This window comes from Mchenga conophoros, linkage group LG8, assembly GCF_057382185.1.
Source record: "Mchenga conophoros isolate Kocher_MC1m ecotype Shallow Benthic linkage group LG8, M_conophoros_male_GT1.1, whole genome shotgun sequence".
NCBI lineage: Eukaryota > Metazoa > Chordata > Actinopteri > Cichliformes > Cichlidae > Mchenga > Mchenga conophoros.
This window is the reverse complement of record NC_140533.1, coordinates 10,353,783-10,369,302: the sequence shown is the minus strand read 5'-3', so window position 1 is coordinate 10,369,302 and position 15,520 is coordinate 10,353,783. Positions and strand designations below refer to the sequence as shown.

At 37.2% G+C, this 15,520-nt stretch overlaps 2 protein-coding genes across 3 annotated transcripts; one reads left to right on the top strand and one right to left on the bottom strand.

The window, feature by feature from the left end:
• Positions 1-2,089: 2,089 nt before the first annotated feature.
• Positions 2,090-2,866, top strand: hbbe2 (hemoglobin beta embryonic-2). The gene is made up of 3 exons (XM_085283955.1): positions 2,090-2,247; positions 2,328-2,550; positions 2,636-2,866. Exons 1-3 carry the CDS (start codon positions 2,156-2,158, stop codon positions 2,762-2,764), a joined length of 444 nt encoding a protein of 147 aa, XP_085140081.1. The 5' UTR covers positions 2,090-2,155; the 3' UTR covers positions 2,765-2,866.
• A 5,937-nt stretch (positions 2,867-8,803) lies between these two features.
• Positions 8,804-11,380, bottom strand: hbae4 (hemoglobin alpha embryonic-4). 2 transcript variants are annotated; one of them, XM_085283357.1, is made up of 4 exons: positions 11,291-11,378; positions 11,029-11,144; positions 10,360-10,564; positions 8,804-9,384 (listed from the first exon to the last, which is right to left on the bottom strand). In XM_085283357.1, exons 2-4 carry the CDS (start codon positions 11,118-11,120, stop codon positions 9,256-9,258), a joined length of 426 nt encoding a protein of 141 aa, XP_085139483.1. In that variant the 5' UTR covers positions 11,121-11,144; positions 11,291-11,378; the 3' UTR covers positions 8,804-9,255. The 2 variants fall into 2 exon arrangements, with proteins under 2 accessions (XP_085139483.1, XP_085139482.1); XM_085283356.1 differs by having other exon boundaries at positions 8,806-9,384; positions 11,029-11,380.
• Positions 11,381-15,520: the final 4,140 nt, after the last annotated feature.

Genomic DNA, 15,520 nt, shown 5'->3' with positions numbered 1-15,520 from the left:
TAGGGAACATACAAACTCACTATTTTTGCAGTCTGAAATATTGAAAATTGACGATATAGTGAAATTCCAAACAGCACAAATTCTATTCAAAGCAAAAAATAAAGAACTGCCAGGTAATATTCAGAGTATGTTTTTTTTGAAAGAAGGAAGTTATAATTTAAGGGGTTTTTGTAACTTCAAAACAATGAAGGTACGTACTACAAGAAAAGGCTTTTGTGTTTCTGTTCAAGGAGTGAAACTATGGAACAAACTGAATATGGAATTAAAGCAATGTCCAAACATAAAACTGTTCAAAAAGAGTTATAAAAATATGATCTTCTCGATCTATAAAGAAAAGGAAAATATTTAAATTAAGTGAATGTCTCTATTTAAAAACAAACAAACAAAAAATTCATGATGTGATATTATAGTATATAGTATATCAGAAATCTGTTCACTATTTTTATTACAAATTATATCAGTAAGGAAGCTGACTAAATATTCACTGATAATTTATGGGACAGGGGTGGGATTAAATAAGTGTATACTTCTTCCCACTCCCTTTCAACATGTAAATTAATCAGAATGTTTTTTTGTATGTAATTTGTATAGTATATTTTTTTTCTCTCATTTCTTTTCTAAATGTACTTGTATATTGTTCACATGTTGAAATAAATTACCAATCAATCAATCAATCAATCAATCAATGATAATTTTGAATATTTACAAAACAATTCGATTCGATTCGTACTACTTAAATCAATCAATAAAAAAATTAAGTATATTTTCGTGATGTGATCATCATTTAAACAATTTTACCAATGAAGTACAATATAAGTATAAGAAAATGATCTATTAAAAAAACAGATTTCGTGATCGCAAAGAATGTGGGTCATTTATGGATGCAGGTGGGAGTTACAAAAATGCGTGCATGCACATTACGCACTTACAGAAAAGAGCGCAAAATTCTATAATATATGCAAGTACACTCGGTGGATCTAGGATATACTAAAAATACAAGATTAAAAAACAGCTCTTCTTATCAAATTGAAGCTGTTTAAAGCTTTCTCAGATTTATCAGATTTAATTTTTTAATTCAGAATTTTTTTCTTTTTTGGCTCGGTTCATAAAATAAGTTCCTATCAGTGGTAGAAAATAGAGCAGACGGCCTTTATCAGCCAGCTCAAGCGTTCTTAATCAAAACACATGCATCTGTGGACGCAGGGGGGTTTGGGTGGAGGGGGGTTCGCTGCTGCAGATAACACCGGTGTGGTTTACGAGATATAACTTAAAGAGCGTCAAACACTCTCGAGCTGCTTGGCAACCATTCCTCACATTTAAAATAAAGACAAATAAAGACTAAATAAATAAATAAATTCTTTCATTTTTCTCCGCATAAATGTTTAGCCTTTTTACTTATATTTCTATATAATGTTGATATTTTTGTGAAGATGTGAAGTTGTTGAACCTTTATTTGTATAATATCAGGCAGATACAGACGAATTATGCATTTCCATATTTAAAAAAAAAATCTGAATTCACATTTAAAATATATACACACTTTATTTAGATTTTAAAAAGTGGGGGACGCACTTTAATCAATGTTGACAGATAATTTTCAAAAGGCCTTTTTCGCATTTTATGAATTTTATCCTCTGTGTGATTTGTTTAAAAGTAAAATAAATAAATAAATAAATAAATAAATAAATAAATAAAATAAAATAAAAAAACTCAACAGCAACTCAGGATTCAGCTAATAACAGCTGAATAAATAAAATAAATAAAAATAAATAAAATAAAAATAATAAGAAGAATTATCAGAGACTTGAGGACTGCATTTGAAATAACTCTAATAGAATATGTTGGGAATATTTTGCGCATAAAATATTGGGCTTTGGAATCTTTGGCCGCACAATAACTGCGCTAATTGAAATTTTGTTTTTGGCTTTGCTTAAATTGCGCAGGACACGAATAACAAAACCGTATCAACAAATCCAGAAACTTCTGGTGAAGTCTGCAGTTTATCTCACGCGCACCATCTCCAGCCTATCACAGCAGACTTCTCATTTGGGGTGGGGGAGCTTCGACGCATTTAAATAGATGCAGGGGGTCTAGTGAAGCACTATTCAGCCTTTTCCTTCAAGCCTGAAGAAAAAAATCATAATCAAACGCCACCATGGTTGAGTGGAGCGAAAACGAACGCAGCATCATCTCCAACATCTTTTCCAACCTGGACTATAACGACATTGGGCCCAAGGCTCTGGTCAGGTAAGGAACACCTCTGCAAGAGGACAATCCTTCCTATGACGTGCCCTGTGGCCAAACTCACGTGTGTTTCTCCCTTGCAGGTGTCTGATCGTTTACCCCTGGACTCAGAGGTATTTCACCTCCTTCGGTAACCTCTACAACGCCGAAGCCATCAGCACCAACCCGAAAGTCGCTGCCCACGGAATCAAAGTGCTCCACGGTCTGGACCGCGCTCTGAAGAACATGGACAACATTAAAGCCACCTACGCCGAGCTGAGCGTCCTGCACTCAGAGAAGCTGCATGTCGACCCCGACAACTTCAAGGTAAACCTCAGAACCCGCCTTTCTTCTTCTTCTTTTTAATGCAAACACGACATTTTCTTATACCTTTTTTTCTTTCTCCATGCAGCTGCTTTCTGACTGCCTGACCATTGTTGTTGCTGGAAAACTGGGTTCCGCTTTCACCCCAGAGATTCAGGCTACCTTCCAGAAGTTCTTGGCCGTGGTGGTGTCCGCTCTCGGAAAGCAGTACCACTAAAATGTAGATCCGTCTGCATCTGGAAGCCAGAAGGAGATCTAACGCCCGTTTCAATATGTTATGGATCACCTCAAAAGAGAAATAAAGGCCCACTGAAGCAAAGTTTACGTTTTCCCTTTGTATTTTTTTTTTTAAATTTTACACATGCTTATAAGTTATATCTTATATCACACTGGGGGGCTGGATGCCGAGTAGAGGGCAAATAAAGGATCTCGTTTGTACTTTTAGGTTTTTAGACTGTAACATGGCGAAATATGAGAGCGGATTTCACTCTTGCAAAGGTTATAATAAAAACTAAACTAATAAATAATAACAACTTCAAAATAGAAACCATATATTTTATAGGATTTGTAAGTAAAAACAACCATAACCGCAAAATGACCAGTAACAGGCTGTTCTTCATTCTAACGAGAGTACCCTATTGTTTTTCACTATACTAGATACTACTTTGTTTATTTCATTTTCTGTTGGGCGATGAATTGCGTGCACAGCTGGGGATTTGTTGTAAATTACAACTGGAACAAACAAACATACATACATTTAATTTTAAGATTATATTTTTTAAATGTACTTTATTTATCTTGCTTGCACTTTCTATTTCACTGTTTATGCCGCTCTCCTCACTCTCAATCAGAGATGGGCAGTTACTTGTAACGCGTTACTGTAATCCGATTACTTTTTTTAGGTAGCGAGTAAAGTAAGGGATTACTATTGCAAAAATGGTAATTTGATTTGATTTGATAAACGTTTATTGGTCCCACAAGGGGAAATTTCCTAAGGCTGCCGACCTATTGCACGTAATGGAGGCGCCATCTTACCCTCTGACCACACATACATTACACAAACATCACATGGGGAAGACAGGTCAGAGAGGTATAACAATGGAAAATGCACCACATGAGGAAAGATAAGGAGAAAAAAATAACTCCTCCCAGACTGAGCTCCAACAGGGAGACCAGTTTGAGAACAGAAAAAAACACCTCTGCACATGAAAAAACTCTAAATACACCAAAGAAACACATGACAAGCAACAGGGGTGGGTAAAGGGTGAGAGACAGCCGATTTAGACAGTGCATCGGAAGGGAATAAGCGTCGAAGGCGTTTGGAAAGGGACGGGGGATGAGTGTGTGCATATCAGTGTATATGTATGTGTGAGTTCAGCTGAGACAGTGTCCTTCGCCCTGCTAGGCTAAGTAAACAGTCTTCCAGCCAACCCAGGTGTCCTTGTTGTTCAGCCCCAGCCTTGCAGCTGGCGCCAAACGGGTATCCGCATAAGTGATGGTGTTTTTACTTTAGTGCGAACAGCTCATATGAATTTCAAAGCAGTTCTACAGTCCAACACTGGTCTCTCAATCTCCCGTTGGAGAGCCGCGAGCTTCGCCATACTTGGGTTCTGTGATGTTGTCATTTCTTGTGCTCAAGGAGCCGATTTCTGAGAACTCACGGCAGCGTGCCTCCCCGAGATGTTATCCAATTTGCGCCCAGAGATGTTATTCCGAGCTAGCAGCCGTAGCATCTCCAAGATCTTATCCGTGCTGCACTCAATGAGCCCATTTTGAGAAACTCACGCCTCTCCCATCGTTCCAATCCCAGCGGGCAGCCTTGTGGGGGTTTGAACAGCCGGTTTCTGATTTCTTAATTCTTCGATAAGTCAGGGCCAAGCCAGCTCCGATTAGCCAGAACCCTGTTACCATGATTCCGAATAGGTAGATATCTTCAGCACTCAGGCCCACCCAAGCCCAAACTTCTCGTTGAGAAAGGGGTGTCAATTGCATCTAGGGACCAGTTGATCCAATCCATAATTCCTCTTTTAGGTTTTAGAGAACAGACTGTGAGAGAGTGTTCCAGGGAAAAGTAATACAAAAAACATGACACTAGACAAGGACATAAGAGGCTAAGCAGGGAAGCTAAGGGAGAGGAGGAGAGGAGAAAAGTGCGACCGCCTTCATCAAGAGCAAGAGCAGAAAAATTAGATTACTGTTACTTTCCCGCAGGAACGCTGTATTATGTTTAGAAAAGAGAGAAAAAAATGAAAGCACTGAAATCTGTATCAACTGTACCTTTTCCCACAATTATTAATTCATAATCTTTGAAGCTATATAGGTAAAGGTGTGGTGCTACTTGAGGGCATCGGAGTGACACTAAATAACTGCAGTTAGTTAGGTCAATAGTTTAATTGAACTATAGCTATCAGAGCTGTCAGAATGATGAGTGGAACGCTCTTTGGGTTATATAATATTGGGCTAATTTAATTGCAAAGATGGAATCAGTAATCCATAATTGCCTGCCAAAGTCCAGCGCAGATTAGTTGCTCAAAAGTGTACACACCATACGAGGGAGTGCAAATGAGAGATTTGCAGGTGTTTGTCTCTGCTGTTAAGATAAATGAGAGGAGGCGGAAGAAGAACCAGCATGGTTTTCTGTAAGGTTGAAGTATTTTGTTAGAAAGCACCGCGAATGAGTGTGTTCCAGGGGAACAAGACTGAGGTGGAGCGCAAGATTTATCCAGAGGAGAGCTACACTGTTATAAACTATTCCATCATAAACCTGACATCCATGTGTATAGCTGACCAGTGCTATACCGAGAAGAACACCAAACATCATTTACCGTCAGATCCCGACCCCTCTATTTAGCAATGAAGACATAGCTAATGTGTCTCATGCGTAAATGCTCACACTGCCCATGTTTTTTATTTTTTCTGCAGATTGCGCACTAACACAGTCACATTGACACCTACCCCTTTTTAATGATAGAAAATACATTAATGCAACATTAAAATCTCTGTCTGCCCACTGCAGCAGGAAGGACCAAGTTAGAGGACAGAGCCAAAGATTTAGCATTCCGCTCACAGCTTTGGGCCACCCACCAGTCACAATTACGCACTCGCTTCCAATAAATGAACACACATCAACTATCGCATATCTTACAACCGAAATGACGCGTCTCCCCCCCTTTCCCCACAGCGGTAAGTTTCGCGTTAGACTATTGTTTCCTTCTTCCCTCTAATCTGTAACAAACAAAACTGAAAGTTTTGACGGGACTCAAAGGGTGGAAGTGTCTAAGATTAATGTCCTAAATCTAAGCCGTTCAATAGCTGTTCTTCTCCACAGCGGAACAGGTCAGGTGCAACACTGATTTCAGGTTTACACGGTGGAAGACTTTGTGATACAGTGCAGTTCCTGAGCTGTCCCATATATCTGTAACTCTGACATTAAGCCTGTGAAAAGCGGCGGAATTCATAATTCACAAGAGGATAGGTAAGGGAGAGAAATGACATTAAAGAAGTGGGAGACAATCCTACGGGGAAAGAAACAGAAAAGCAGCAGGGTGCTGTGATAGAATTGGCAGTGATAAAAATGGTCATGCGGATGACTTTACGTCACTCGGTCATTTGATTAGTTTATTTAGTTATAGCTGAATAACGCAAACTATCAAATGTGGCGGAATAGCCCCAGAAATTAATGAGAACTCAACAGTGAACCCATGGACTTGGGCGGGCACGTGACCGCCCCACTACTTGATCAATTAGCCCTTCACCTCTACACATCTTTACAATAGAGCTATTTATACACCACAAACTGGGCATAAAGATATTTGTGTTTATTTATAGAAGAGTTAATGTAGTTAACCGAAGCTAAGCTACAAAATAAAATGAGGTGTGGAAAAAAAATCTGAATTAACAGAAAAAAACCTACACTACACTTAAAAAAATGAATGAAAAAAGGACATTGAATACAAAAACAACTAATTAGAAAATACAAAATTATAGCTAAGTGCAGTGGAATCAAACTAATTTCAGCACCAGAGACAGCGCCGTGTTCAACGTCCTCACAGCAGCTTCATTTTTAATACGAAAGATTAAACGGGCTCCTTCTGTGTTTTTAAACATTATCAACAAGATAGAAGTAGATATTTATGCTTTTCACATTTGAGGAAATAATGGAAAACAAAAACGTATAATTTCAGAAAATACATTACACAATAAACGTGCTAACTCAACCCTGAAAAAGTAAAACTACAAACACATAACGATCGAAGAATATCTTCATAACCTACCGAGAACAAATGCCCAGAGAGAGATCACCAGTTACAGTTTTTATTTTCTTCCACTTTAGTAACTTTTGTAAATGTACATCTGGAGTCATGGCTGTAAAATCAGGCCCAACAAAAGGACCTTATCTTTCCATGAGAATAAACTTTTCTGTCAATAAAAAAATATTTTTCACCAAACGACATTGAAAAATGGTGTATTGAAGAGCTAAATCACAGCTCCTTATTAAACACAGGCTATTTGGGTTTTTTAAAAAGTATCTAATTCATGTATTCAAACAATATTCTTAAGAGAAATTGTGAACATGTCTATGATACTAACGATTGAATTAGACTCTTCAAAATTACCTAGGGTCACTTTTACTTGCAAGGACGTCACATTTCATGACGTTAGAACAGAAGTCTGATGGTACAGATGAGGAAATAATTGTTTTATTCTCTGGTGAATTTGTATTTTTCTCACTTCCAAAGAAATGAGCACAAACAGAATTCTGGCTGGACTGTAGGGATCAAATAATCATTTCCTCAGTGACCTGAAAATGAATTTATAATGTTTGTCTCATGTGTTTTTCTAGATTTTTGTTTGATATTCTGTACAGTCACTGTACAGTAAACCTGCAAATTACAAACGTACAAATTTACCCCAGGATCAAATAATTATTCCCCCCACTGCGTACCTGACATCTACACCTGGTTTTTAACTATATAAAAATTAATTTTTTTTTAAAAACCCTCACATAATTAGATATTCTGACATCTTACATTAAATGTAATATTACTGTAATATTATTATTATTAAAATGATAGAAAATGTATTATTTATTAGTGAGTTATGAAGAAAAATGTACGTTTTAGGGTGTCCCACAGTACTACATTTCAATACAGCAGCCGAAAGGTGGAGAAGACTGCTGATTGCTCAACGTTTGAACAACAGTAGCTCCCTTCACCCTCCCTATCTCCAACTCTCATCTTCTCAAATCCCCCCAATCACCTGCCCTTCCTCTACCAATCTCATCTACACCCACACCCCACCTACTCTTCAGCATGTGCTCTAACTGTAACTGCTTCCTTACATATTGCGCAGTCTCCCAGTTATTTTAATGCTAAGATTGCTTCAAGCAGACTCTTACTTCAGGCCAACAGGGCACGGTCCTCACAGATGTCAGGTGTATAAAAATTTCATCTGTGTCTCTGATGTTTTGTCTTTTTTCCCTCTCATTAAAAATATTTCAACCTTGTCTGACTCATGGATTTTCACGTACGCGAAGCTACAGATAAGAACCAAAGGTGAGAACACCAGTCTCTGCAAGTTTAGGGTTCACAGGAACTATCAAGCCTGTGCATTTTTACTTTACTGGGAAAGAAGTCTGAGGATTTTAACTTAAGCGTAGTACAGCTCCTAAATTATGAGTAATTTGGCATTATTTGGACTATGTAGCCTGTAAAATGTAGATTGTAAAATTACAACCGTGCGTAACTGTGCGCAGATACAAACAGAAGGCATAAATTATCTCTCATGCTCTTCACATGAGATGACTGCTACAATCAACTCAAAATGTTAAAAACAACAACAACAACAACAACAACAACAACAACAACAACAACAACAAAAACCCAGCAAAGGTAAAAGCAAGGATGAAGAAATGAATGCAGTTCATTCTGCTGTCATGATATTAAAAACATTTACACTCCCATTAAGTAAAAAAGAGTATTAGCACGTTTTGGCAATCCTAAAAAAAGTTAATTTTTGTGTAATCAACCTCACAACAAAGATGTTTGTAAATTACAGAACTTATTTCACTTAAATATCTAAAAAACTGACATTTAACATCTTGTCTATGAGCTGCTTTGAATATTGCATCAGCATGCGTCTGTATTACCACCAGTTTACCAAATGGGGGCACTGTTGCTCTGTGTACCGTAAATACTTTATTTGAGGTCCATAGATAAACCTGGAGAGTCCTCCCAATTCACTGGTGTTAAAACCTGAATCCTTTGTTTCTGTAATACTAGAAAAATAAAACAATAAAACAAAAAACAGATTAGATTTAATATTAAATGTGCCTTTGTAGTTGTAAATGTATTATTTATTATGAAAATATTTTACAGTAGGAAAGCTTGCTTAAGTAAAATAATGTAAATTATCAGCTGACATGACGGTGAGCAACTAAAAAAACTTAACTCAGTCAAATGATGAATTCCTTGAAAATGATCAACACAATGCATTTTGAACGTGATATGATAATGCGTGAAACACCACAGATTCGATTTGTTTTTATTTGATAATATAACAGTACAAAAACTAACACACGAATTGCACATTTTTTACCATTAAAAATGTAACAAAGTAATGACAGAGACACATACAGAGAAAAACAAAAAGATTTTACATAGCATCATAAATGCCTCGTATGCTTTCTGGAAACCCAGTGCTTGAGTCTCATCTGTATTTCTCAGCAAGAACAGCAGCAAACGCTGACAGGTACTTGTCCATGGCGGCGTGAGCCACCGGTGTGAATTCATCCCCCAAGTAACAGGCAAGGCTGACGAGCATACTGTGCGACAGCAGCTGCAGGAGAAACACAAAAGATTGGTAAAAAGTGAACAACATACTTACATAATTTATAGTATGTGTCAGTTTTCTGAAAATCATGAACCCACACACTGCCATTTGTCGTCCTCAGTGTGTTATTGTTAATATTGTGATGTAGTATTGTGTAATTTGCACAGAAAGCATGTCTGATAATTTTAAGTGCCAAACAATGCATTAAAAATATCGTCTCCTCCTCACCCTCTCGCCTCACAACGGCTAGTTTCACAGCTTGTAATTCCCCAAACATCCACAATTGTCATATATGTATAATACAATACCGTATACTTATACACATTGTCATTTTGTTCACTTATAATTTTTTTTTAACCATTTTTCAGATTTCCCGACTGGTTCACATACTGCCTTTTTGCACCCCATTTCAATATTCCTGGAGGAACCCATTTAATCAAATGTATTATTTATTTTAATTAGTGCTGTCAAAAGATTAAAAAAAACATTTTTCCATTTTTTTTCCTCCTCCATAAAACAAACTAGTTGATTTGTCATCTGAACAGGCTGGAAAAACAAAACAGCAGCAGACTTACAGTTAGTAAATCTGTTGTTTTCTTTTTAGTTCAGTTAAACTCTATTATAGAATTACTGAAAAAATCCCTACATACTAATAGGATTATCTTTTGCATGCAGAATTAAAATGCACAAATAAATACAATTTCATACATTGCAGTCACCTGTACGCCTTATAGCATACAACAAAGAAATTGCACAAGTATATATATTAACCCTGTAGCAAGTGCATCATATTTGATACATGAGTTTCTGGCAATTATTTTGTGGTTCAGGCTTTACTGGATTAGTAGATATACTTAATAGGAAAATCTGAATAACAAAAAACTGATTATCTCTGATTAAAAGATTAAAAGTAAATTAAAAAAAAATCCAATGCAAGAAGGGGATGGAAGGGCTGTAAATAGGTCTGAGGTGTTTAGGCACCTTAAAGTTTCCGGGGTCTACCCGAAGCTGGTAGGCGTGCAGAGTCTGCAGGGGAGCCAGGGTGACAGTTAGCTGACTGATGTCTTGGGCCCCCTCAGCTATAGCCAGGACTATCTTCTTCCCGTGAGAAAGCAGGTGGGAGGAGTTAGGACTGATGTCTAGATGGGAAAAATATGTCTTGGTGCCCGGATAAGAGGCAAACATCCTTAAGAAGGGAAAAGTGAAATTATTTCCATGCTGATATGATAGGAGCAACAGAGTAAGTGCTACATGTTGACTGTCTTTGGTCACCAACTATCATTTGTGTGAACTCGAGGCCCACAAGTTTCTAAAATGATCTCGGATCATTGCCAACACCTTGAAATCCCTATTAGAGATTTCAGGAATTACCCAGCAGTGAGCACTAGATAAGCGTTACATTCTCTTGCGGGATTTGTTTGCAGTAACTACTTACTTTAGTAATGGCTAGGAAATCCTGTAACAATACTAAAATCTAATATTAACATCTGCAAACTGAAATGAAAGCTTATTGGTAGAGGAATCTATTTATCACAACACACACTCTTACTGGAGATGTTACTTTGTGTGTAGGAGCCTAAATCTTCATGCAAAACCATTTAAAGACAATGCAGTAAAGTATGAAGGTTACACAGGTAAGTCTCAACCTACCTAAGGAGTGCATCTGCTCCAATCTCTGCTGCCACAGGAGTCAGTCTTTCCCATATTTCCTTAATTAAGTCTTTTTCCTTCTTGGACAACATTGTGGCCTATCATACACAGAACCACTGTAGCCAAATATGCAAAGTGTTAGGTCTTTACAGCCAAAAAAACAAACAAGAAACTAATCAACCATTTTTTGCGCTGCATTAACCTGTTAACCTAAATGCTAAAAAAGAAGGATGAGTGAAAGAGCAAAAGTAATAGTTCCTACTGTCTGAAGAAAACAGCTTGTACTGGTTGACCTCTCAGCAGATGTGTTGTCTCTCTCTGCCTCTGTGTTATCAGACCGCAGCCAGGGCAGGGTGCGGGCGACACACCACCACACTATCTGCTACCGTATGTGCGTCACACTGCATATTTACCATATCATTGGTGGGGTAGAGCTCAAGGTGCAGCTGTAGTTGAGCCCCCCCCCTTCATTGATGGTAGAATTCTTTTTCTTCAGCCTATTGTTAATAGTTTTTAATTTATAGGCATTTCAGCAGATTAGTTGCTGTATCTGCTTCAGGGCTTTTTGCTCCCATGTAATGAACAAAGACACACACGCACACTAAAAAGTAACATTTTAAAAAACTAAGACTGAATCATAAGTTTATTTTAATGAATATGTTCTCTAAACCTTAGCAACTATTAAAACAGAATTGAGTGCTTCTGTTAGCAACATTAAAATAAAGAAAATGAGTCAATACTAGTGTAATTTGGATGATAATCTTTTTTGTCTCAGCTGCTCTTATCTGCAGGTCCACAAGTTGCCGGTTACAGAACAGTGGGTGTGAGCCCAGCCCATAACGTTATGAACCACACTGCAGTGCACATAGAGATCACATACATATAAGCCAAGTTTTAATGCCTCTGCTGATCTTAACACAAGACGTGAAAATGAGCCAGTGTAAAACTACCTCACTGGACTCAGTGAGCCTTGTATGTAAGCTAATATTGTTTATTGGACTTGTTTCTGTTTCCAATTTGAAGCTTGAGTGAAGTTTAAACAAATAAATAAACAACAAATAAAGAAACTAAACGTTTCTTCTGGATACCAAAATTCAGAGTTGTAAACTTTGGATTTCTAGCAATGGTAAACTTACTGGGGAGCTGTTTTGCTCATTTCCAGATCCACGTTTTTTTTTTTTTTTAACAGCTCGTCAGATCATCCACTGAAACAAGCTATTTTTTATTTTTAGCTCCTCTCCTTTTAAGCCACTCCTAATTCTCCTGATTGACTCTAGCTGTCCATAGCAGTTTTATATGGTGAACCAAAAAAACTCAGCAAGAGTGTCTTTTTGTTTGGGTAAATATACATTAAAAGTGATGTTTAATGCTGAAGAGTCACAGTTACTCAAGTGGCCCTTTAATATTTATAGTGATTAAATAACATTACATCAATAATAATTGGAAGAATAATAAGCTATAAAAAAAAAAAACCCTTCTCATGTCAAAAGTCACATAAAACCTCTTATGTGGCTCAAAATTATTACCAAAGCTTAACATGGTAAATTAGAAATAACCTTTTTATTATGATTGTCGACTTGAATTTAGTGTTACACATATACTGTGCCAAAGTAAGTTAACGCACGAATTGAGCTGAATAGAAAAACAAAGAGATGAGATTAAAAAAGCCAGAATCGTTCAGTTTGAAAGAAACAACTCCAAACAATTACTCGCCTACATACACTGAACATCTATAGGAACATAGTTTTGATAATGGTCTCCTGTCAGTAGGTAAGCCCTACCACTGTTTGTAGCCACACTATAAATAATATCACAAATTCACAAAAATGAGAACATGCACAGATAATTAAAATAAAAGTAAATACATTAAAATGACACCACCATAGAGCAAGATATATGATTTCAAACAAGCACCAACAGTCTTCTGAGTCTTCAGGTGCCAAGTGTGAATCTGTCCACACCTACAAAGACCAAGCTTGTATTCTTAAAACAAGTATGCAGTTTTTTTGTTAGAGACATATATTCCAGTTATTGCTTCAAACTGACTGGCCATGAGGATTTAAAAAGCCTTTTAATGTAGAGTATGTGTCCTGTAGTGCTTAAGAAATGAATGGTACCATTATGTCCATAGGTGGACTGTTAGGTTTTCTAGAATGTGCTCTTTGTTGTTCACCATATTTGCTATTGATTAAAGCTGCCTGCTCCAGATGAGGCTTGAACTCAGAACTGCTTTCCAGTATATTAAGTCATTGGTACTGTGCACTAACTGATTGCCCCACTGGAGCACCAGACTGTGACTGAAGATTTCCTTAATGGTGTTGAAATTCTGTTAAGCTCTTTTAAATGAAAACGGAAGATTTTGAATGATTTTTATGAACGTTTACTTAAATCAAGTAGTGAGACTAACACAGATTAAATTGCTATTTATGGTCATGTAACATAATTTCCACACTGAAGAGTCCAGGTGAGGCTTGAACCCTCAACCTTAGTATTTCTTCATACATTACTGCCTTAGAAACACTGCACGCTGACTAGCTGCACCACTGAGCTGAGTTGCAATATAAAGATTAAATCAATTATTAATTTTTGATAACTGTTGATTAAACCAACCAAATAGTTTTGCTGGCTTTTAATGGCACATGGCTGCCGTTTCCTGAGCCTAGTTCTGCTGGAGGTTTATGTGTAATAAATTATTTGTTTATTTCACAAAACAATAAAAGACCGCCCCAAAAGACCACCGCTTACCTAAATGACTTCAAACTCACTCACTTAGACTAGCATGAAAGAAAGATGAACACACATACAGAGATTCCTTTATTTACGAATAAAATGATTTCTCTACCTGCTGTAACAAAAAAAGCCAGCATCAGCAGGAGTACATGTTTCAGTGAGCAGTACAACACACAGAGAGCCCTTTATTTGTTAGAGAAATAATATTAATAATAAATAAGTTTGCTGCCTTCAAAACCAAATAAACCGAATAAGCTGTGGGATCCATCTAATGACAGTTCAATGAAGTCCAACAATATGAGGCAAAAAACCCCCAAACAAACCTGTATGCTGTTGACTTTATTTGTTGATTTACATTTGTTTGCCTTATATAAATTAGTAACCACTAACTCACTGGTGTGATTGTACAATTCCAGGTTGTACAACATCTGCATTTATGAATAATCAGGTCTTGGCAACACAGCAGTTTTCAATCCAGCAACAAGAAGCACAATCATTCCAACATGTTTCCAGACTGTGTGATTTGAATGTTTATAAACTGCATGTCAGCAGTAAAATAAATACAACCATACAGTTATGATTGTTTTACATTAGCTACTTATCTTTCACTCATCCTGTGTTAAATTGTACTCTAATGTTTTTTTTAAATCTCAACCTTTAAAATAATACTCAAAAAAGTTAACATATTTCCCTCTAACACTGATAAAAGTCTCCTAAAAGCACAGCACGAGTCTGTTCTGATTACCCAAGGTAATTATCCTCAAAGCTAGTTTGGTGCAGCTCCTCAACACAAGCAGTTTTTACAGACAGAAGCGGTTCTTTGTACTCCCACGTGATGTGCCACACAACAAACTGGAAATAGCTTTAAGTGACATGTGTGCACATGTTTATGGCTTCTTGTATTTGTGCTGTTACCTGAGTGTCTGTAAATGAGCTTAAACCAGGATTTGGATGGTCGATACAGCATTTACGATCGCGGAGGTTCTGTCCCTCTCAGTATAGTGCTGAGAAAAAAGAACTTGGCAAATGATGTTTCCTGTTCTGGCCTCCAGCAGTAGAAGGAAGTGGCCTTTGAAGTGCTGCATGCAGCCAAGCAACTCACAACTAAACAGGCAGCAGGAGGAAACCTGCTCTCCAATACTCAGAAAAGACAAACTGCACACAGCTGTTTACCACACAACATCCCTTTTCAAACCTCAGCAAAGCTAAACAGTTTTGGCAATGGTTCTTTTTTTCAAGGAGACCGGTGTTTAGTGTGCAAATTTGTAAGCATGTTTATTTAAGCATAATTGAAACACTTTATTTAGCAACTGGTTCCCAATTCATTTTAACATCTTACATTTTCTTGTGTATAACTAGATGTAACCTAATTTTAAAAGCAACTTGAAAATACAATATATTCTACATTAGCTTCTTTCCTTTCCATCCATCCTTGAATAGTTCTTTAAGTTACTTTTGGACATTGTAATCCCTCAAATTTCCAAAGGTTCAATGGCTTCTTGCTTTGATTTTTTGTGTATGCATATTTCTAGTCATTATACCATTTCTGCAGGTTTAAATAACTGCCTTGCATTCTTTATTTTTTCATGTAACCTCCATTTCTACTGAAGTGAAAATTTATCCCTAACACACCCAGGAACACCTGGCCAGGCTTGCACAACCTGTGACCGCAAATATGATCCGTTTTCTAGGCTATGACCTGTGGGCAATATTGTTTCGCTTACAACAATCACATCGCCGTGTGAACTAAATGTTGTGGGGG

Excerpts from the sequence above, each read along its gene's own strand:
- hbae4 (XM_085283356.1), bottom strand. The coding sequence starts at position 11,120 with ATGTTGTCCAAGAAGGAAAAAGACTTAATTAAGGAAATATGGGAAAGA. Across the intron at positions 10,565-11,028 it reads GGAGCAGATGCACTCCTTAG|GATGTTTGCCTCTTATCCGG; the intron begins GTAGGTTGAGAC and ends TCCCTTCTTAAG. Across the intron at positions 9,385-10,359 it reads TAGACCCCGGAAACTTTAAG|CTGCTGTCGCACAGTATGCT; the intron begins GTGCCTAAACAC and ends TTTCTCCTGCAG.
- hbbe2 (XM_085283955.1), top strand. The coding sequence starts at position 2,156 with ATGGTTGAGTGGAGCGAAAACGAACGCAGCATCATCTCCAACATCTTT. Across the intron at positions 2,248-2,327 it reads GGGCCCAAGGCTCTGGTCAG|GTGTCTGATCGTTTACCCCT; the intron begins GTAAGGAACACC and ends TCTCCCTTGCAG. Across the intron at positions 2,551-2,635 it reads TCGACCCCGACAACTTCAAG|CTGCTTTCTGACTGCCTGAC; the intron begins GTAAACCTCAGA and ends TTCTCCATGCAG.